Here is an 18,328-nt window from a genome sequence, read left to right on the forward strand (position 1 = left end):
GGACACGTCGAGAAAGATGTTGTGATAGCATCTGACACACGATCGGATAAGACACCTTCCAGATACTTATCCGATACGTGATGGGCATCCCACATCAGTTGTTTAGTAAGACGTTTTATGAACATTGGACATCTTTGGGCATACTATAAATGATTCCCATTTGTTTAAAAATCAAAATAAACTAAATGTAATGCTAATTTATTATTATTCTAGTCAAATTCAAACATCTTCCCCCTTAAAGACCTTGACAAAATAAGCTCTCACGTTGAACAGTGATGAAGCCCTCGTTTCCTGTTGGTCGAAATAGGCCTATATATGGTGAGGACACTTGGCTGAACTCTATTGGTCGGGATATTAAAAATTGGGTTACACTTTGTTTACATCAAGTATTTAAGTGTCTGTTAATAACGCCGTTAACAAAAAGGAATGTGGACAACACTTCTGTGAGAGTTTTAAGTGTCTGTGAATAACCTTTTACATAGCCGTTGGATTACCTTCAAATTTTATTATGTTTGGAGAAACCTATTGGTGAATCTTCTGTGAAATTTTCATCATCGTGCATTGTGACGATTATTTCCTGATCACTACTGTTGAATGATGTATCCTTTCCTCGTTCCATGCAACAACAAAAGAACAACTTTAAACGCCCACCATGGGGCTCGAACCCCCGACCACAAGGTTAAGAGCCTTGCGCTCTACCAACTGAGCTAGAGGGGCAGCTGGTCTCATTGACAATATCAATTCATATTTGAAATTAGACATAATCAAGCTAATGAACTGTTGAAATTAGAAACTGTTGATCTCTTCGTGATTTTACTCACCTTTCCCGTGAAAAAAAGAAAAGAAAAAGAAGTAAAAAAAATGCCGGTACTCCAGACTAGGGAGTAGGACCTTATAGTCATCATATGGGATTGGGAACAGAGTTGTGGAACTTCAACTAACACATGCAACTACTAGTGGAACACCATTTTTAAGTGTTTCTTCTGTTGTTTGAACCTAGCTATGACCTATCCACGCGTAGATAGTTGACCCTTTGGTATGAGAAGCAGTTACAAGTCTAGGAACATGAGTCACTGAAGGACTAGTTAACTTCACTTTTAATAGTTGTTGGTTGGACACATTTCTCATCTAACTCTAGGCTGGTTCTATGGACTAAATCACATTGTTTAATCACTAAACCCTTTTGTTTTCCTGGTAAAAAAAAATCAGTAAACCTGTAATAAGCCAAATTAGCGCATTCAATCCTGTAACAGTGTGATACAAATGAGTACTCGCCTTATCATGTCTAATTCTTTTGGACATTTCAATAATGGTTTGATTAATTTATTGGTGTTAATGAACTGTGATTCATCACTATATACATGAATCTTTGCCAGTCTACATTTAACAGCTGTGTACATACAGAAGATTTTGCAAATGAGGCTAATTAATATTGAACGGAATAATAAAACTCTAGTATGCAACCTGTATTCAGCTTCGCGAGTTGCAAGCATTTTGAATGAAAATAATTTAAAAAAAAAAAAAAAAAATCTCAATCAGAATCAATATCGGAGTACAGACCTCTAGATCGATGTATTTTCATTTGATGAATCGTTCATACATTCAAAATTCTGAATTAGTTACAGCAGTACTCCACAAAGAAAATGAATTTGCATGAAAAAATGCTTGAGCTCCATCACTTGTTCTAGCAATGGTTTCTTCCACAATATGCGACTTGAGAGTATACGCACCCTCCTCCACTTCTCTATGTTGCCCGAATCCATCACAAACACCAAAAACATCACATGAATTTGGATTAAACTCAGGCACATCAACCATCTTAAAATAAAAGTCAAAACGGCCTAAATCATCCGTCTTCCTACGTGCAACCATCATCGTCCTATCACCACCACATCGAATTTCAACGCCGCAATCAAACCGATGCTCGCATATCCTCTCACGGCCGCCGCTGCCGTCTCGATGTGCCGCGCAAGAAATCGATCCATTCAAACTCACTGTATTGACATGAATTCCATGCAAACTTAATCCATGGACACTTAAGATTAAACCACTATTACTTACTGCTAAAACTACAAAAACGGTTAACAAAAAACTCCTCATAATTTCTTAATGAAAACACTAATGAAGGTTTTCTTGAGTTTGAAGATGGGATGAGAAGACTTTGAAGATGAGAATGAGTTCAATGTGCAAACAAAAACTCTTTGTGTATTGATAAAAACAATGTAATTAAATATTGTACCTAATTTAATTAATTAAGAAAAAAGATTATTTTAAGCATAAAATATTAATTTTCCTGTCATTTATTTTTGGAAAATCATTAAATTAATGTCATTGATATTAGGAAATCTTGATCTCTAATTTTGAAAATCCCATATTTAATTCTAACATCTATAATTAGAACACCTATGACATGCCTCTTGCGAAGCTTGAAAAACCAAAGATTGTTGGTCCATTGATGCACCTTGGTTGAGTTGTCCGGCAGTTTCTTGTCTTTCTGCTCGGTGCTTGCTTCTTAAGATGAGTTTAGCTCTGGTACTGATCTTTACTTATATTTGTAATTCACGAAATATATAACAATTTAAATTGAATTTGTTTTTGGTGCAGTTTGGAGATTCTTTTTCCCAACGGCCGGTCCCGTGGATTACACTAAAGCTTAATTTACTAAACTTTTTTTTCCTTGATTAAAGAATCACTAAACCTCTCAGATCTCCTTTTACAATTTTTAATCCTTCTTCATAGTTTTCTATTGTCTGGGGTTTCCCTTAATCCTCACATGGGCCAACATACCTTATTATGTTCTTAATGGATTAGAGATTTGCACTCCATTTGATCACACAACAAACCACAAGAAAGTCCATCTATCCTCGTTGAAAGCTTGTTGAAATATAGGACTCAGGTTCTGGTTCCACACGCTTTGATACTGGCTAGCCCTCTGGTTTTATATTAAAACGAGGTCCAGTTGAACATTAAGTTGCGGAAATGAACGGATATGACGCGTGAAACCTGTATTCGGTCCTGGCTCAGGGAACTCGATATTAAGCAATAGAAGTACCTGGTGCTACAAGTAAAACTTCTTTGTAAATGTGCAACTGCCGGACGGAAAGAGTGAGCAAGGAAAAACACCTAAAAAGGATTGATCGTTGTACACAAAATATTCTCAGAGCTAAAAAAGAGTATTATACAAAATTCTGTTGCCCATTTCAAACTAAAAGTGAATCTAACCGGAAAGATGTTCACAAAATCTAGCAAACAAGAGAAAAGGGCGAAAGTAAAAGCTTGGAACGTTCACATGGAAATACAACAGACTATAATATGAACTCTTCAGTCTAGCTTGGATTCGCGAAAGTGTTTATCACTTGAATGGAGCAAACAGAATGCATGAGTTGTGTCCACCAAAACCGAACGAGTTCGATAAACCGACCTTTATGTCTAGACGTTCCTTCTTTGGACCCACTAACAGAGATGTGTCCTGATTCAACAAAGTCAGTAAACTGTTAGACACAGCAACTAAAGCATTGTGTTTGTAACAGAATGTAGAAACAACAATAAGATGACCAACTGAATGAAATGAATGGCGAAAAACATGACCCGAGACAAAAAACAGAAAGAAAAAAAAACATACCACGCCTTTCTCAGGTTCTTCTAGATTGATATTCGGATGGACCCAACCCGTTTTTATCGCCTAAAAGCAAGAACAACATCCATGATCAGAATTTTAGCAGAAGAACAGCAAAACAATAGGAGAATAAATTATGTTTCATGTCTTTGTTTACAATGCCAACCAAATTTCAAAATTAACCAATTTCAAATCATTCACACGTACACAAGACACTGCACCTGATCAAACACGTTTAAGAACACAACTCATTGAAGATCACAGCCAGTCTCGTTTTGGGAATTTCCATTGGGTTAAAACTCATAATGATTGGATAAATTGTTCGAGATTCATCATAGTAGATGGATTCAAGCACCTGAGCCCTTTCCATTTTAACAACTAAATTTGGAACTAACTAGAAACATAAAAAAAATTACAATTCTAAACAACAAATAAAGCTACAGGTACCTGTACTGTTGCAACAGCTTCCACAGCACCAGCTGCTCCTAGAAGGTGACCAATCATAGATTTCGTAGAGTTTACTCTTAGCTGCAAGATTTCGACAATTCAAAAATCATAAGGGCTGATTCTAAGAGATGGAGCAAATGTCAACCAAATCATGTTTGCATTACCTCAGGATTCTGACCAAAACAATGAATAAGAGCTTGGTACTCTTTCAAGTCTCCTGCTGGTGTTGATGTAGCATGTGCATTCACATAATTAACATCTTCCTTTGATACCCCAGCTGAAGCTAAGGCCCTCTCTATGCATAGTATAACTCCAGTCCCTAATTCACCAATGGAAATAAGTAAGAGTAATCAGTCCAATTCAAATACATAATCAAATAAAATACGAAAATATAAGTTCATTGAAACAACCCATAAGCCAATGAGAATGTAATACCAGGAATGCGACAAAAAAAGAGGTATTTATCAATGAGACATTGACAGATACGGTAAGGATTTCACTATATACCATCAGGATGTGGCTCAGTCATGTGATAAGCGTCGGAAGTGAAGCTTCCACCAAGAAATTCAGCATATATAGTTGCTCCTCTTTTCTGTAAATTCAAGGGGAAGTAATTAAAAATGGGCAAAAATTCTGTCACTTGAAGATTACACCTTTAAAATCTTCATTTTCAAAAACCATTTGCTGCAACATTACCTGAGCATGTTCAAGTTCTTCTAGAACAAGAACCCCAGCGCCTTCACCCATAACGAATCCATCACGATTCTGTTCAATTACAAATTTGCATCATGTCATGTTAAGCATTCTACACAGTTATATCAAACCACAATATTTTACAGTTACAACCAAGCAGGTATAATTTCTCTAGTTCTCAGTTACTGTATGACAAGCATGACAGATTCCAAAACCACGTAACACAAACATTGCTGGTAACGGGGTTCGTTCTCCAACTAATCTCGCTACAAAACTTTCAGCCAATAGACCTCCATTACAGTAAGGTCCCTTCGAAGCTAATTTGGACAAAAAGCTATTTACTTGAAAATTGAAAATGAAATAAGAAAGGGTTGGCATATTACAACATCCCAAGGGCGTGAAGCTTTCGTTGGATCACCATTCCTCTGAGAAAGTGCACGGCATGCCACAAAACCTCCCAAGCCTACATGGAACATGCAATACAAAACAGCAAAATCATGCTTGGAACTTGATAAGATATGCTAGTTATCTAGATTTTGGGTTTTAAGGGTACCTATTGGAATGATGGCAGCATCTGAACCACCACAAAGCATCACATCCTGCAACATCTCCATAAATTAGCAAAGATATGCAGTCAACAGGTAAAGATAATTCTGGTTCACTCTTTCAAATTTGAAACTATTAAAACCAGCCCTAGTCTATGATTGACAAAACTAAGAACAATAATGAATTCCTTACGGCTTCGCCTCTGATGATATGGTTGGCTGCATTCAAAATACAGAAGTTGCTAGTGGCACAAGCAGTGGAGATAGAATAGTTTGGCCCCATCCATCCCTACAGTTGAGTATTAGAAAATGCAGAAAACATCGCTTAAGATACTATCAAATCTCTAAACGAAATTGCATCCAGTACTCGATCTAGACTTACCAGGTCCATTGCAAGCATAGCAGAACCCATATTTGTGGTGGCAAAAGGTACACAAAATGGGTTCATTTTCTTATACGACACCCTTAGAGCTTCAATTGCGTCATGGAAAACCTGCTCATAGTACAAGCAATTACACAAATCAACTCCAGCATTATAAGCAGTAACACGAGAAAGCAGGTGTTTGCTACCCATTGGATAAATCGACACAAGTTTGAGCTATAATTTTAGGTAAGATCACATAGTCTTATGGCAGGGAAAAGCAGAGCAGTTTCAGGCTACTTTTATTCAGCAATAACTCTAGCTAATTTGAAAATTAAGGATCATAGTTGCATTGCCATGGGATGGATGCCTAACTCCTAGTTATACACATAAAGTTAACAGTGCCACATCCCCAGAAGAATCACGAAGATTCAGAGTGTAGATGTATGCCATAACTTAGCCATCGATGTTTAAAACTATTTGCTCTCAAATTACAGCAATTAAATGTACAGAAAGTTTTAAGCTCACCTTCATACCACCCATTGCAGAACCAATCAAAACACCGCATTTAGCTCGATCTAACTCATTCATGACATCTACTGTCATCCCAGCATCTGCCAAAGCTTTTTTACCAGCAGTAAGCATGTAAAGCATGAATTTGTCCGCTCTCTTTGAGAGTTTTGGTGCTACCCATCCCTCTGTCGAGAAATCCTTGATTTCTCCTGCAATTCTCTGCCAAAGCATAAGATGCACAAAATCAATACCAGGCACATATCACAATAGAAGTAAGTCAATAGGATATACCGTTGGGAACTGAGCACAATCAAAAGCCTCGATTTCACTAATTCCACTGACACCCTCAAGCAGATTATTATAAAACACATCCGAATCGTGGCCAACTGACGAAACTACACCTGTCCCTGTAACAACAACTCGCCGTTGCTTTGTAACAGATTTCTTTTTCGTTGTTTCTTTCGTAGGCTGCACAGCTACAGACATGGTTTTTCCTGTAACAATATATACGGAATCAACTGCAAATTTCCAACAAAATCGCACGCATAGCTATTGGGAACTGTGATTGTCTGCAACACCTAATAGAAGGGTGTCCCCGTGAGCTTAGTCGACGCATTCTGGAAGCTTAAATAGTGGCTTAGAATCTAGCAGGAAACTCATGTTTTTACTCGGCAATACACTGGAAAATCTAAATCTTAATTCCAATTGGACCTCATAAAGTTCAAACAATAGCACCACCAATCAACCCACACATTCAACACTGAAGTTCAACAACACATGTCACTCAGAATTAAATTGAATCGATAAACGAACAAATTAGAACACATGGAAATGAACTACCATTACATTTCGAAACAACGGTTCCAGATCAAAGTTTCCTAACCTATCATCGAACTAATTAACGTCCCAATCAAATTACTCAAGATTTACTCCACATTATTCTCTAATCTCTAACTTAACTAGTAAATCTCAGTGGATTCAATAGTACTAACTACTGAACCAATCAACACTAAAAGCTGATTAACATCACTAATCTGGATTAAACTCCCTAATAAATCAAGCTTACGAAATTAATTATTTATTAGATTAACACTAAAAAATTTCACTAATCTGAATTCTGAAAGCACATAAAAGTGAAGACAAAAGTAGACATGAATTGTTAGGTAGTGGTTGAACAATACAACTATCTCCAAGTAAGACCATTAAAAAATGATGCAAAAAAAAAAATAAAAAAAATTGGTGATCTAAATAACTTAATGATTGAGAAGAAACCCTAAGATACGAACAAATTCTTGATATCAATTTCCAATAAATTAAATTAAAAAAAAAATTCAAAAACATGAATCTGAAATCCAATAAATGTAAAATTACCAGCATAAGCAGCTTGATTACTCCTCCTTTGTCTACTACCACCACTGAGATTTCTACTAGAAGCACCACCAAAGAAGAATCCATTAAACTCCTCACAAGGTTCAAAACAAGAACTCATCAATCCATGAAAACTTGATGATCCACTCATCAAACCCTTATTATCACCACCATTACATTTTGACATAACAACCCTTTTCCTTCTTGCAGCTCCTTTATTTAGTCTCTTATGAGATTGTAACATCTTTGATGATGAGTTGTTGTTGTCTTGATATGAAACAGACATGCAAGCTGCAACTAACCATGTACATAGAGGTGAAGCACCCATTGATGAAGTTGCCATTAAAATCACACAGATTTGAATGAAAAGAAGAAAAAAAGGGTTTCTTTTGCTTGTGAAGTACAGTACTTTAAAGTGAGAAGAACATGATACAAATGGGATTTTTGTGAATCTAAAAAAAAAATGGGTTTTTGGTTCTGGGTACTTGATAATTGTTAAATCTAAGAGAAACCCGAATTGGGGAATGAAAAAACCAGAGAGAATCAAGAAAGAAATTGTGGTTTTTCAGAGATGTAAAAATGTGCCCTTTTTATTGAAATTGAAATGAAAAAGAAGAACCCAATCTTGAATCAGGGAGAAACCACCAAAGTTGTAGTTGTTGTTGATGCCAAGTAATTGCGAATCTGAGTTCCTTGTCATAGAGAAAGCCAAGTGCTCAATGGAGGTTTTTTTTTTCTTTTCAGAGAGAGAAAGTAACAATTTTTATTTTTCCGGAGAGAGAGGAAAAGTGAATTTCTGCAGGGGGGGGGGGAAGAGAAATGGAAATGGAAAATGCAATTTAGAGGAGGAACATGCAATCACTTTGATTGGTTTTGTTTGACAATGACACCCATCATGTTTGTTGTGTTGTATCCCTCCTCTGTGTAAATTAGAGTTTTATTTATTAATCACAAAATTGGAAAATTCATTTATAGTGACAGAATAATATATAAATGAGGAAATTCATTATTATTTCTTTTCTAAGTCTTGTTGTCAATCATCGGAAACATAACAACACAATGAGCATGTATTTTTAAATCGTCGGATTATATATTTATAATATGGTTCGCTATACTGGTGTACTTAGTGAAATTCAAACGACTGGTAAAATAGTCATTTTATCTTTAGGGATGAATTATTATTTTCACTACATTTGGAACGAAAGGAAAATTAGTTATTTTTGAGGATCGGTAAAACTAAAATCAAAGAGGTCCAAAGACTAATACTTGAAAAGGAGTTGTGAAGAAGTTAAACCCTCATTCTGAAAGATAAGCTCAACCCTACTTTAACCCTCGTTGTTAGAAGACGAATGCAATCCTCACGGGTTAAAACTCAACTCTCACGAGAGAGATTCAACGCCTGGTCCACAAGACACTTATAGCCATAATTTTTCAGTGGATGTCCCGTGAGATATGTTGGTGGTGAAGGCGTGATCCCAAACACATATCCACGAGATATTATTGATCTCGTAGGCTCTAAAGCCTCATGGAACATCTCCTGGTTGACTCATGAGCGTGTACCCCTCCTCTGAGTAGTGTAGAGTTTCATTTATTAATCAAAAAATTAAAAGTTCAGTTCATAATAATCATATATCATTTTATTTTTTACGCATTCCTTTTGATTGTGAATGAATGGCACGTTAATTCAAGGAAAGACTCAAGGGGTTGAGAATAGCAAATTCAGCCATGCCTAGAAGCTTTGGTCAAGCCCAATATTTGGCAGGAAAAAAACAAAGGTTTTGGGCCTGAAGGAGACCCGAGCTTGCCCAAGTTAGCTCTCCCTTTTAAGTCTGTATAATACACCAACTCCGCAGGTAGGTTTCACCAAATGGAATGTAAATAATGATTTGTCTTTTTATACCACCGAGGTCTTTACAACGCAATTGGCTTCAGAATTGGAAAAAAACTCTGCAGTTAAGCGTGCACGGGCAGGAATAATCTAGTATATAGGTGACCTTTTGGGAAGTTGTTGTCGTATGACCTCAGCGATACCCGTTGAAAATACGACTCACACAATCGATAGACGTAGTGGCTAAATGAAGACAATATTGGTGAAGTGTCGCGTCCAAGGTACTCAATATCGGTTGTATCGGCCGATATTATCAGTTTTTTCATGTATCGGAAAAAACCTTTACGATATCTAAAATATCGGCGTTACAAGGATTGAACGATAAAAACGCTCGTATCGGCCAGTACAAACCGATATAGCGGGTTCGCCGATGCACTGATAATATAGGTAAGGGTAATTTGGTAGAATAAATTATTTATAATTGAAATTTTTTAAATAGATTCCTTTCTCCTAATCGTCTCCTTCCTCCGTATGCTTGAAAACTCAATCCGATTCGGTAAAGAAGTTTCCAACTATTTAATTTTTTGATGTGAGTTGAAATTAGCTGAGACGATGGTGAAAATTAACGAGGGTTACTTGGAATAAATAATGGAATTAATGGGATTGAATTTTTACTGTGAAGCTTTTGATCTTGAGAATTAGTACATCATATGTCCCCCAATTCTTTAATTTGAAACATTTATAAATATTTAAAATTCTAGGCTTAATGATGTATCACCTATAAAAACCGATATAATCTTTTGCATATGTGTATCAGACACGGCCGATACGATACTGATACACGATATTAAGTGCTTTGGTCACATCATTACAAATGGTATCACAGCTGATGACGAATCACCTCTCGAAGGTGAGAGAGTACACTGGAGGGGTTGGGTCAGGTACTGGTCACATAAAGTAGCAGGGACGGCTCCAATTTAAGGTGGTGAGAGAGTACGCTCGACGGATTGGATTAAAAATTGGTATCATCAGTAGTAGATCTGGGCTTGAGTATATTCCGGAGCCATGGAAAAGGCAAATTTAAGGTGGTGGTATTGTAATACTCTGATTCTGCATGTAAGGTTCCCCAAATGGAATACAAAAGTAGTAATATTTTCTTTTATAACTTAAAGGCCTTTTCATTACAATTTCCTCGAGAGTTGGCAAAAAGCTCAGCAGTTAAGCAGGCTCGGGCAGGAGTAATCCATGGATGTTTGACTTCTTGGTAAGTTGTTGCCAGATGACCGTAGCTACGCACGTTAAAAACCCGACCCGCTCTTTCAAATATCCGCAGTGTCTAAGTTGAGACGGTATCGATGGAGCGTTGGGTCATTACAATATTTCCCTGCGTTAATTTGATTGGTTGATTAGTTAATGGATGAGCCATTACAATCCATGTTTAAATCTCGACCCTCGACACATAACTCCCAAATTAACTAAGTAGTGGAGATTAAAATATCATGTGCACACTCTGATCAAAGTCAGAATCAATATAATATATGAATGAGGTATGATCTATTCATTGTTATTTCTATTTTAAACAACACAATCAGCATGTGGGTCACATTTTACATTCATTTATATCATGGTTTGTTGTACAGTGGTATCGATTCTTATAGATACATACTATACTTCACTGTCGGCAATATTAACCGATACTAGGTAAGATTACCGACACTTACTGAAATGAAAGTTTCGATGTTGTTTTCCTCTATCATAGATGTTGCATATATTGGATGTTTAAATGCACTTTCAAATATAATTGGTAAGTTAAATAATGATGATTAAATCATTGAATCCAAAAACTATTGTAATTCAAATAAATTATTACGCCAGAGATGACTGTGAAAAGACAGCAAAGTTTCAGTAGCTTCTTCTTTAAATCTAAATAACAAGTAAATGGTTGACTTTGATCTTCGAGTCTGACTTCACGTTAATTTGTAGTGTATATGTATATGAACCAGATGAATCTTTAAAGGATCCATATCATCTATCGCAGTACTCGTGCATTAGATATTGAGATTATTGATTGAAATTTCATTGATATTTCATTCAGAAGAAACATTGATCACGTGATCTATATTTCAAATTGGTGTGAAAATTTGAGCATGCTTTAAGCCTTTGACGATAATATGTTGTTTCTATTAAGTATTAATCAATATCGGGATGTATCTGTACGTTTCAGAATGAATACATGTCGATACAACACATATACATTCTGCATCAGCAGATACGAAACTGACACCAGGAATACAGATAAACTGAGGATCTTGGATCACTTTCAACAAATACAAAAACAATCCGGCAAACCATAATTTATATACATCTTCGTAATAGTAACCTGTCAATTGACAGTGCATCTTCTTTAAGCGCTCGAGTATGTCATGGCTGTACTATCTTATTTATCTCACTTAATTAGTAATAAATATTTTTATTTTTTTGAAGATTAATTTATTTTGTACAGTATTATAATCAGTAATAACTAATTTTATATTTGCAAAAACCATACTAAAAATTCACTGAATCCATATAAATGTTCATAAAAATTTGTGGCTCCAAGTTTTGGAGTTTTTGTGTTAGACCTCTTCGATAATATGTTAATTTTCATTACTTTCCGCATTAATTCAAAATAGATAAAACCTCTTCTCCACCCAACAGTTAACTGGACAAATTTCTTAATTTTGGCAGATTTGTAACAATATTTGAAATATGTATAGATTTTTAATATTTGAAATATGTGTAGATTTTTGTATTATTTTGGGTCATTTATAGAATGGTCATACTTTTTATAATTGGACCACAAAATGGTCTCACTTTTGTAATTCGCTCACAAAACAGTCATACTTCCATCTGATTTAACACTTTTCAATAAAACGGTGTTATTTTTTCCTAAAATACCCTCCTTCAAAATACCCTTCCCATTTAACTAATTAGTTGAAGTGGTGGTGGTGGTGGTGGTGGTGGAAGCTTAAGAATCTTCACTAAACCTCGTAGGGGAAGTGGTGAACCCTTTGGGTGAATGCGGTGTAACGAACCTGAATGCGGTGTAACGATCCTGAATGCGGTGTAATGTTGTGTAAGTGGCGGCACCACCACTTACAAATTGCATCACCGTCAAAACAATTACAATGGAGGCAAAATGTGAATGGCGAGATAAGTAGGCAAAATGTGAACAGAAAATGGGTCATTTGTCCAAATATTTTTAAATCACGGTTCAAATGGACGAGTAAAAAATAGTTTGGGTGAAATGGCCAAAAAAAAATAGTAAGGATGAAACTGGTTTCATGCTAGCTTAAATTTAAAAAATAGCAAGGATGAAACTGGATGCATCCTGTGTAAATTAAAAATAAGAAAAAATATTTGAAAATGGGCACGATGAAAATGGTTACATCCTGCCTATTTTTACATTTTTGTCCATTTAAACAGTATCAAAATCTAACTGTCCATTTCATCCAGGAATTGTTGATTTTGGTCTTTTTAACCAATTTTATGAAATGTGAATGGAGGCAAAATACATAGGTAATTTGGTTAATATATTTAACTGTAGATCATCACTTAATTCTCTTTTTAACGAAAATGTGTCCATTTTATTAATAGTTTGTAAAAATAGGATGGTTTTGTGAATCGGGTCCTCGTACAATGACTGTTTTATACATTTTCCTGTTATTTTCATAGATAAACCAAAGGATAAACGATGAAAACACTAAAGCTAAAGTTTGAATTTTGCATTAATAAACAAATATTGAGAATCATAGAATAATATCAATGGATCCTCAAAGATACTAAACAAATTTAAAATTGGTGATGATCAAAAACTATAGAAAAATATATAATAAAAGAACAAAAATCTCAACAAGTTCAGCTGCTTGTCTCTCCACTTTTGTTGGGCTTATTACAACCAGCACGTGACTACGTGTGAGTACGGAAGGAGTAAAACCTGAAAAGGTTATCAAAAATTTACTGAACAGTATTCACCTTGACCCCTATCTTCCGAAGTTCAAATTTTTTTAGTTTCCTGATAAATTTTTTTTACAGCATCCAACAATATTTTTTTTTTGAAAATTCTTAAAAAGCGTTCATACAGACACTCTAAAAATCGGACAGACACATCGCAGGTCCCATAAACCATGCCCCCTCATACTGTGCAAATGAGGTTTTTATTTAGTTTAAATGCATTTTAGAACACCCCCACAAATAAAAATAAAGTCTGGCAAAATACATTGGCAGACTTATGAGATGGCTAAACTGAGTTGTAGCCTGCATTCATCCTCTAGGTCCATGCTATTGCAGGGATATACGTTTTCGGCATGAGCATTTTAGCTTTCAGGGAATTTTTTTTTGGAGAAATCCTTTCTTAAATGGAGAAGTTCCTTATTCCCTTCATGGTGCAGCAGCACTGCCCCTAGTAATGGAAAGAAGACGGACCTATCTAAATTTCTCTCATAAATTGCATGCGATAAGCTTAGACATTTCATCACATTAAGTCATTAACTCTCTTTCGAAGACTTTCCATTTCATTGCAAGTGGCAAATAAGAAAAACTATAAATGGATTTCAATGAGATGTCGAATATAGGTAAACCAAACGATACTTTGTTTTCAAACACACACACAAAACGGATTCTTCAATTCTCTTCATTTTTGGTCATATTCATTACAAAGCCAAGTCGTTGATTAATTTACTTGTACTAATTTATAAATGATGCTAAATTAATATTAAATATTGGAGAAGGACAAAAAGTTCGGCCACTTAGTGAAACTCATTAATAAAATCATAATATTGGCCAAAAAAAAGTACTCATAAAAAATGCAAAAACCCCAATAAAAAAAATAATATATTATTGGATAACGATTATAACATGAAACTAGTTGGAATCCTAACAAGTTAAGCTCCAACAACATACTACTACATTAATTGAATAGGTTGTGGTGTTAACCTACCAGCGAGCCTCATGGGTAACCGAGCCAAAGGAACTGAAGCGGATGGGGGTTGAAATTGTGTCACAAAGGGGGCAAACTAACTCTATCTTCCATGTTAATTTCTGCAATATTACGTCATTGGGGACTCGAACCTGAGACCTCCTGGAACACATGAAATTTTGGAGAACGAGGATGACCAGCTGAGCTAGGTGCCCGTTCTAAAATTTATGAAAAAAAATTGAATATAAAATATTTCCTCAACAGAGAGTTGCATTAAATTTTTCTTTCTACGATCTTTTATTAGATATTTTAAGTCCAATAGAAGTGTACCTAACCAAAATGAATAAAAAGTGAGACTAAGGTCTCGGCATGATCAATTAGTTTCATTTTTAGGATTTCAGTACGTAGATAGATAGCAAACAAGGTGGCAAACTTGTTGGTAAGAAAGGAGAGAAGCTCAAGTAACACTGTTTCTTGGAATGATCAGGTTCCTAGTTTTTTTTATTTCCTGCAATAGATTTTGATATGACCAAAGCTTATGATATATGTACTTTGAATAACAATGTCTCTGTAGTTTCTTCTGTCGATGTTAATCCAACAAATTCAATCATTGGAAGAGCAACTCACCATGAGTCTGTCTATGAAAAGTCTGAATTCGCAGATTAACGGATGACCCAATAATATAAGTATTATTAAAAAAAAAAAAAAAAGGTCTCTGCATGATCATAAGGATACTGACTGTTAAATGAATGAACTAGAGAAGACTTTACATAAGCATGCCTTATTATAGCCCGTGATCCCGTTGGGAAAATAGTGACTGAAGTCAAATTAACATTTTTAGAGAGTGTGTGCGAGTGGAAAAACAGAATGCTAGAAGTCATTTATATGAGTGACTGAGGATCCACTCACACTAATATAAGACTGAAGTAAAATTAATATTTTTAGAGAGTGTGTGCGAGTGGAAAAACAGAATGCTAGAAGTCATTTATACGAGGAGTGACTGAGGATCAACTCACACTATTATCAGACTGAAGTCAATTTAACGTTTTTAGAGAGTGTGTGCGAGTGGAAAAACAGAATGTTAGATGTCATTTATATGAGGAGTGATTGAGGATCCACTCACACAATTATTTTCATACTATTTAAAAAAAATTATACTTTGAACGTTAAACCTAAATGGTACCGGATTTGATGTTAGTATTTTGGAGACATGTTCTTCTTTCAAGGTTATATATACTCACCAAAAAACAATACATTTTGAATATACCAAACCTCGTAATCTGTCGATCTTAATTTCAACGTTGAAAATCCCTTAATTTTCCAAACAATAGATGACAGCGTTATTAAAGAAAAAACTTCCAAAGCATGCATACGATAGTGTGACAGAAGAAGTGTAAGTGGATCCTCTTTCTTACACAAATACATAACAAATTTTCTACTGAAAGATATATAACTAGAATTTTATTATTCCCACTTCAGTAGTTCTTGATTTCAAATGCGTTACATCATCAATATAAATTTTATAACTAGTTTTGTCACGCATAATAGGTAGAGCGACATTTTTTTTTCGAAAACGAAGTTATATATATTTAAAGAAAAAGATTCTCAGAGGCAAAGTTATAGATGAAACACACTCAACTTTACAAAATCGTCGCACTCAACTTAACATAAGGCTTTCCCAATTACTCCATACTAAACTAGGATTTACAAAATTGAAAGTTCACCACCAACTGTTTGACAGGATAAATAGATTCATTAAAAGATTTCTAGCACCGAACACCCTTTCATTCCTTTTCTTCAAAAGAATCCAACAAATAGCGTAGTGTATGATCTTCCAACCCTCTTTTGCTCTACACTGTAACACATTTGTTTCCCAGGAATCGAACAATTATATCAATGATCTTGGCATAGGCCAAGATATTTTAAACGCCTTAATAAAGTAATCCCAAACCGCGAAAGAATAACGACAATGCAAAAGCATATGATTAGAAGTTTCTCGTACAGAGTTGCACAACAGACATTGATCACTCTCTGTAGTTATACCTCTATGGCGTAAAACATCTCTAGTGGGTAAAGAATGATGAAAAGTTGCCCAGATTATAAACCTTACCTCGTGAGGAATACCACTCTTCCATACGTGTCTCGCAAAACTACAGTCAGTCAACTCACCAAGAAGCTGATCGTAGCACCTTGATGTGCTAAAATCCTTCATTATTTCTAACTCGTCGTCATCTTCAACAAGAACTGGGGTATTAGAAAGGTCCCTCCTGAGCAGGTCCCACTCTAACTTTTCATTCGTATTCAGTTCGTGCTTGAAAATGCAATGCCACCTGTTTTGCTTTATCATCTCATCCACTGTAGCTTTTTTCTTCTTGACTGCGTTAAAAATCACCAGAAAAAGATCTTGTAAGCAACCCCTATCTAACCATCGATCTCTCCAAAACCTAATCCCCTTGCCATTTCTCACCGTGAAATAAGAAAATTGCTGAGTAGTTGGTACTAAATTAACCACATTTTTCCAAAGACTCCGACACTGTGCTTGATTATCTACCTCTGGCATGAGCAACTCATTACTTCGCTTGAATTTCTGCGCAATAATTCTCCTCCATAGACAGGTTTTGTTCTTGGAATATCTCCGTATCCACTTTATAAGAAGAGTCTGATTAGTTTTCCTCAAATTTCTTACCCCCAAACCACCATTCACCTTGGGAAAACTGATTTTGGACCAACCAACCCAAATAAGTTTTCTTCTACCTTCAACAGCACCCCATAAGAAATTCCTTATCACCCTTACAATTCGTTTCTCCACACTCCCCGGAAGATGAAATAAAGATAAGAAGTAAATAGGAAAGCTAGCGAGACAACTCTTAATTAGCACAAGTCTACCTGTTTTATTTAACCTTCTTTTCTTCACGTTGCCAACTTCTGCTCCATCCTTGCCAACACTTTCTCCCATACTGAAGTACTCCTCCAATGCGCCCCAATAGGCATACCGATATATGTAAAAGGAAAAGTCTCAGTCTTACAGCCTAACTCTCTAGACAAATTATCAACAACAACATCGACACCTGTACTAATCATGGTACTCTTCTCCAAATTTAGCTTTAATCCAGTGAGAGTTTCAAAAACGACCAAGATAATGAGAAATCATCTAACTTCCTCTACACTAGCATCAATAAAGATTAAGGTGTCATCTGCAAATTGCAAATGTGAGATCATAGTTCCATGTTCAACAACTTGAAAGCCAGTTAACTGACCCCTTGACACTGCATCATTGATTAGTTTCGAGAGAATTTCAACTACTAATAAGAAGAGATACGGAGATAATGAGTCTCCTTGTCTCAACTCCTTACTGGGTTTTAACTTCTCAGTAGAGCTGCCATTCACCAAATAGAAAGATGAGAAGAAGTAACACACCAACCAATCCAAGAAATCCACTTACTGCCAAAATCGTGCTTACTCAAAATCGTAAACAGAGATTGCCAATTGACATTGTCAAAAGCCTTATTCATATCAATCTTGCACAAAATACCCGCTTTCTTAGCCTTCAACCTGCTATCCACACACTCATTAGCAATGAGTACACCATCTAGAATTTGTTTTTCATGAATAAACGCACCTTGGAAGTCTGAAACCAACTCAGGCATCACTTTCTTTCATTTAAGAGCAAGCATTTTCGAAAGAATCTTGTAAACACTACCAATAAGATCGAGAGGTATAAAATCTTTTGGAGTGCATGAATCCTCCATCTTGGGAATTAATGTAAGGAATGAGCTATTAAATCTCCAATCTATAGATCCAAATTTGTGAAAATCTTAAAAAAGATTCATTAGATCGTCCTTAATAATGCTCCAACACTTCTTGTAAAATTATGCAGTAAACCCATCCGGATCCGGCGCCTTATTACAATCCATCTGTTTGATGACACCCAAAACCTCCTCTTCCGTAAATTCTCTCTCAAGCCATTGTTTGTCTTCCTCTTTAATTTTTGAAAAAATAA

General features: G+C 35.6%; 2 protein-coding genes and 1 non-coding gene across 3 annotated transcripts; all 3 read right to left on the reverse strand.

Annotated features, from left to right (window-relative positions):
• Window positions 1-644: 644 nt before the first annotated feature.
• TRNAK-CUU lies at window positions 645-717 on the reverse strand. Its single transcript has one exon. It is a non-coding gene; the product is annotated as a tRNA-Lys (tRNA).
• A 2,389-nt stretch (window positions 718-3,106) lies between these two features.
• On the reverse strand, window positions 3,107-8,356 carry LOC113335741 (3-oxoacyl-[acyl-carrier-protein] synthase II, chloroplastic-like). The gene is made up of 13 exons (XM_026581753.1): window positions 7,547-8,356; window positions 6,467-6,669; window positions 6,191-6,394; window positions 5,684-5,794; window positions 5,495-5,590; window positions 5,310-5,355; window positions 5,140-5,219; window positions 4,760-4,828; window positions 4,571-4,655; window positions 4,228-4,382; window positions 4,064-4,144; window positions 3,623-3,682; window positions 3,107-3,469 (listed from the first exon to the last, which is right to left on the reverse strand). The coding sequence occupies exons 1-13, from the start codon at window positions 7,884-7,886 to the stop codon at window positions 3,353-3,355; spliced, it is 1,647 nt and encodes a 548-aa protein (XP_026437538.1). The 5' UTR covers window positions 7,887-8,356; the 3' UTR covers window positions 3,107-3,352.
• Window positions 8,357-17,475: 9,119 nt separating this feature from the next.
• On the reverse strand, window positions 17,476-17,975 carry LOC113335613. Its single transcript, XM_026581633.1, has 2 exons — window positions 17,812-17,975; window positions 17,476-17,704 (listed from the first exon to the last, which is right to left on the reverse strand). The coding sequence occupies exons 1-2, from the start codon at window positions 17,973-17,975 to the stop codon at window positions 17,476-17,478; spliced, it is 393 nt and encodes a 130-aa protein (XP_026437418.1).
• Window positions 17,976-18,328: the final 353 nt, after the last annotated feature.

This window comes from Papaver somniferum, unplaced genomic scaffold (assembly GCF_003573695.1).
Source record: "Papaver somniferum cultivar HN1 unplaced genomic scaffold, ASM357369v1 unplaced-scaffold_15, whole genome shotgun sequence".
Taxonomy (NCBI): domain Eukaryota; kingdom Viridiplantae; phylum Streptophyta; class Magnoliopsida; order Ranunculales; family Papaveraceae; genus Papaver; species Papaver somniferum.

Bases quoted from the DNA above. Each gene is read 5' to 3' on its own strand.
- LOC113335741 (XM_026581753.1), bottom strand. From the start codon at position 7,886: ATGGCAACTTCATCAATGGGTGCTTCACCTCTATGTACATGGTTAGTT. The intron at 5,591-5,683 runs GTAAGTCTAGAT...ACTCAACTGTAG, and splicing joins CTATGCTTGCAATGGACCTG to GGATGGATGGGGCCAAACTA. The intron at 4,656-4,759 runs GTAATGTTGCAG...TTGAATTTACAG, and splicing joins AAGAACTTGAACATGCTCAG to AAAAGAGGAGCAACTATATA.
- LOC113335613 (XM_026581633.1), bottom strand. From the start codon at position 17,975: ATGCCTGAGTTGGTTTCAGACTTCCAAGGTGCGTTTATTCATGAAAAA. The intron at 17,705-17,811 runs GCAATCTCTGTT...GGTGAATGGCAG, and splicing joins GCTTTTGACAATGTCAATTG to CTCTACTGAGAAGTTAAAAC.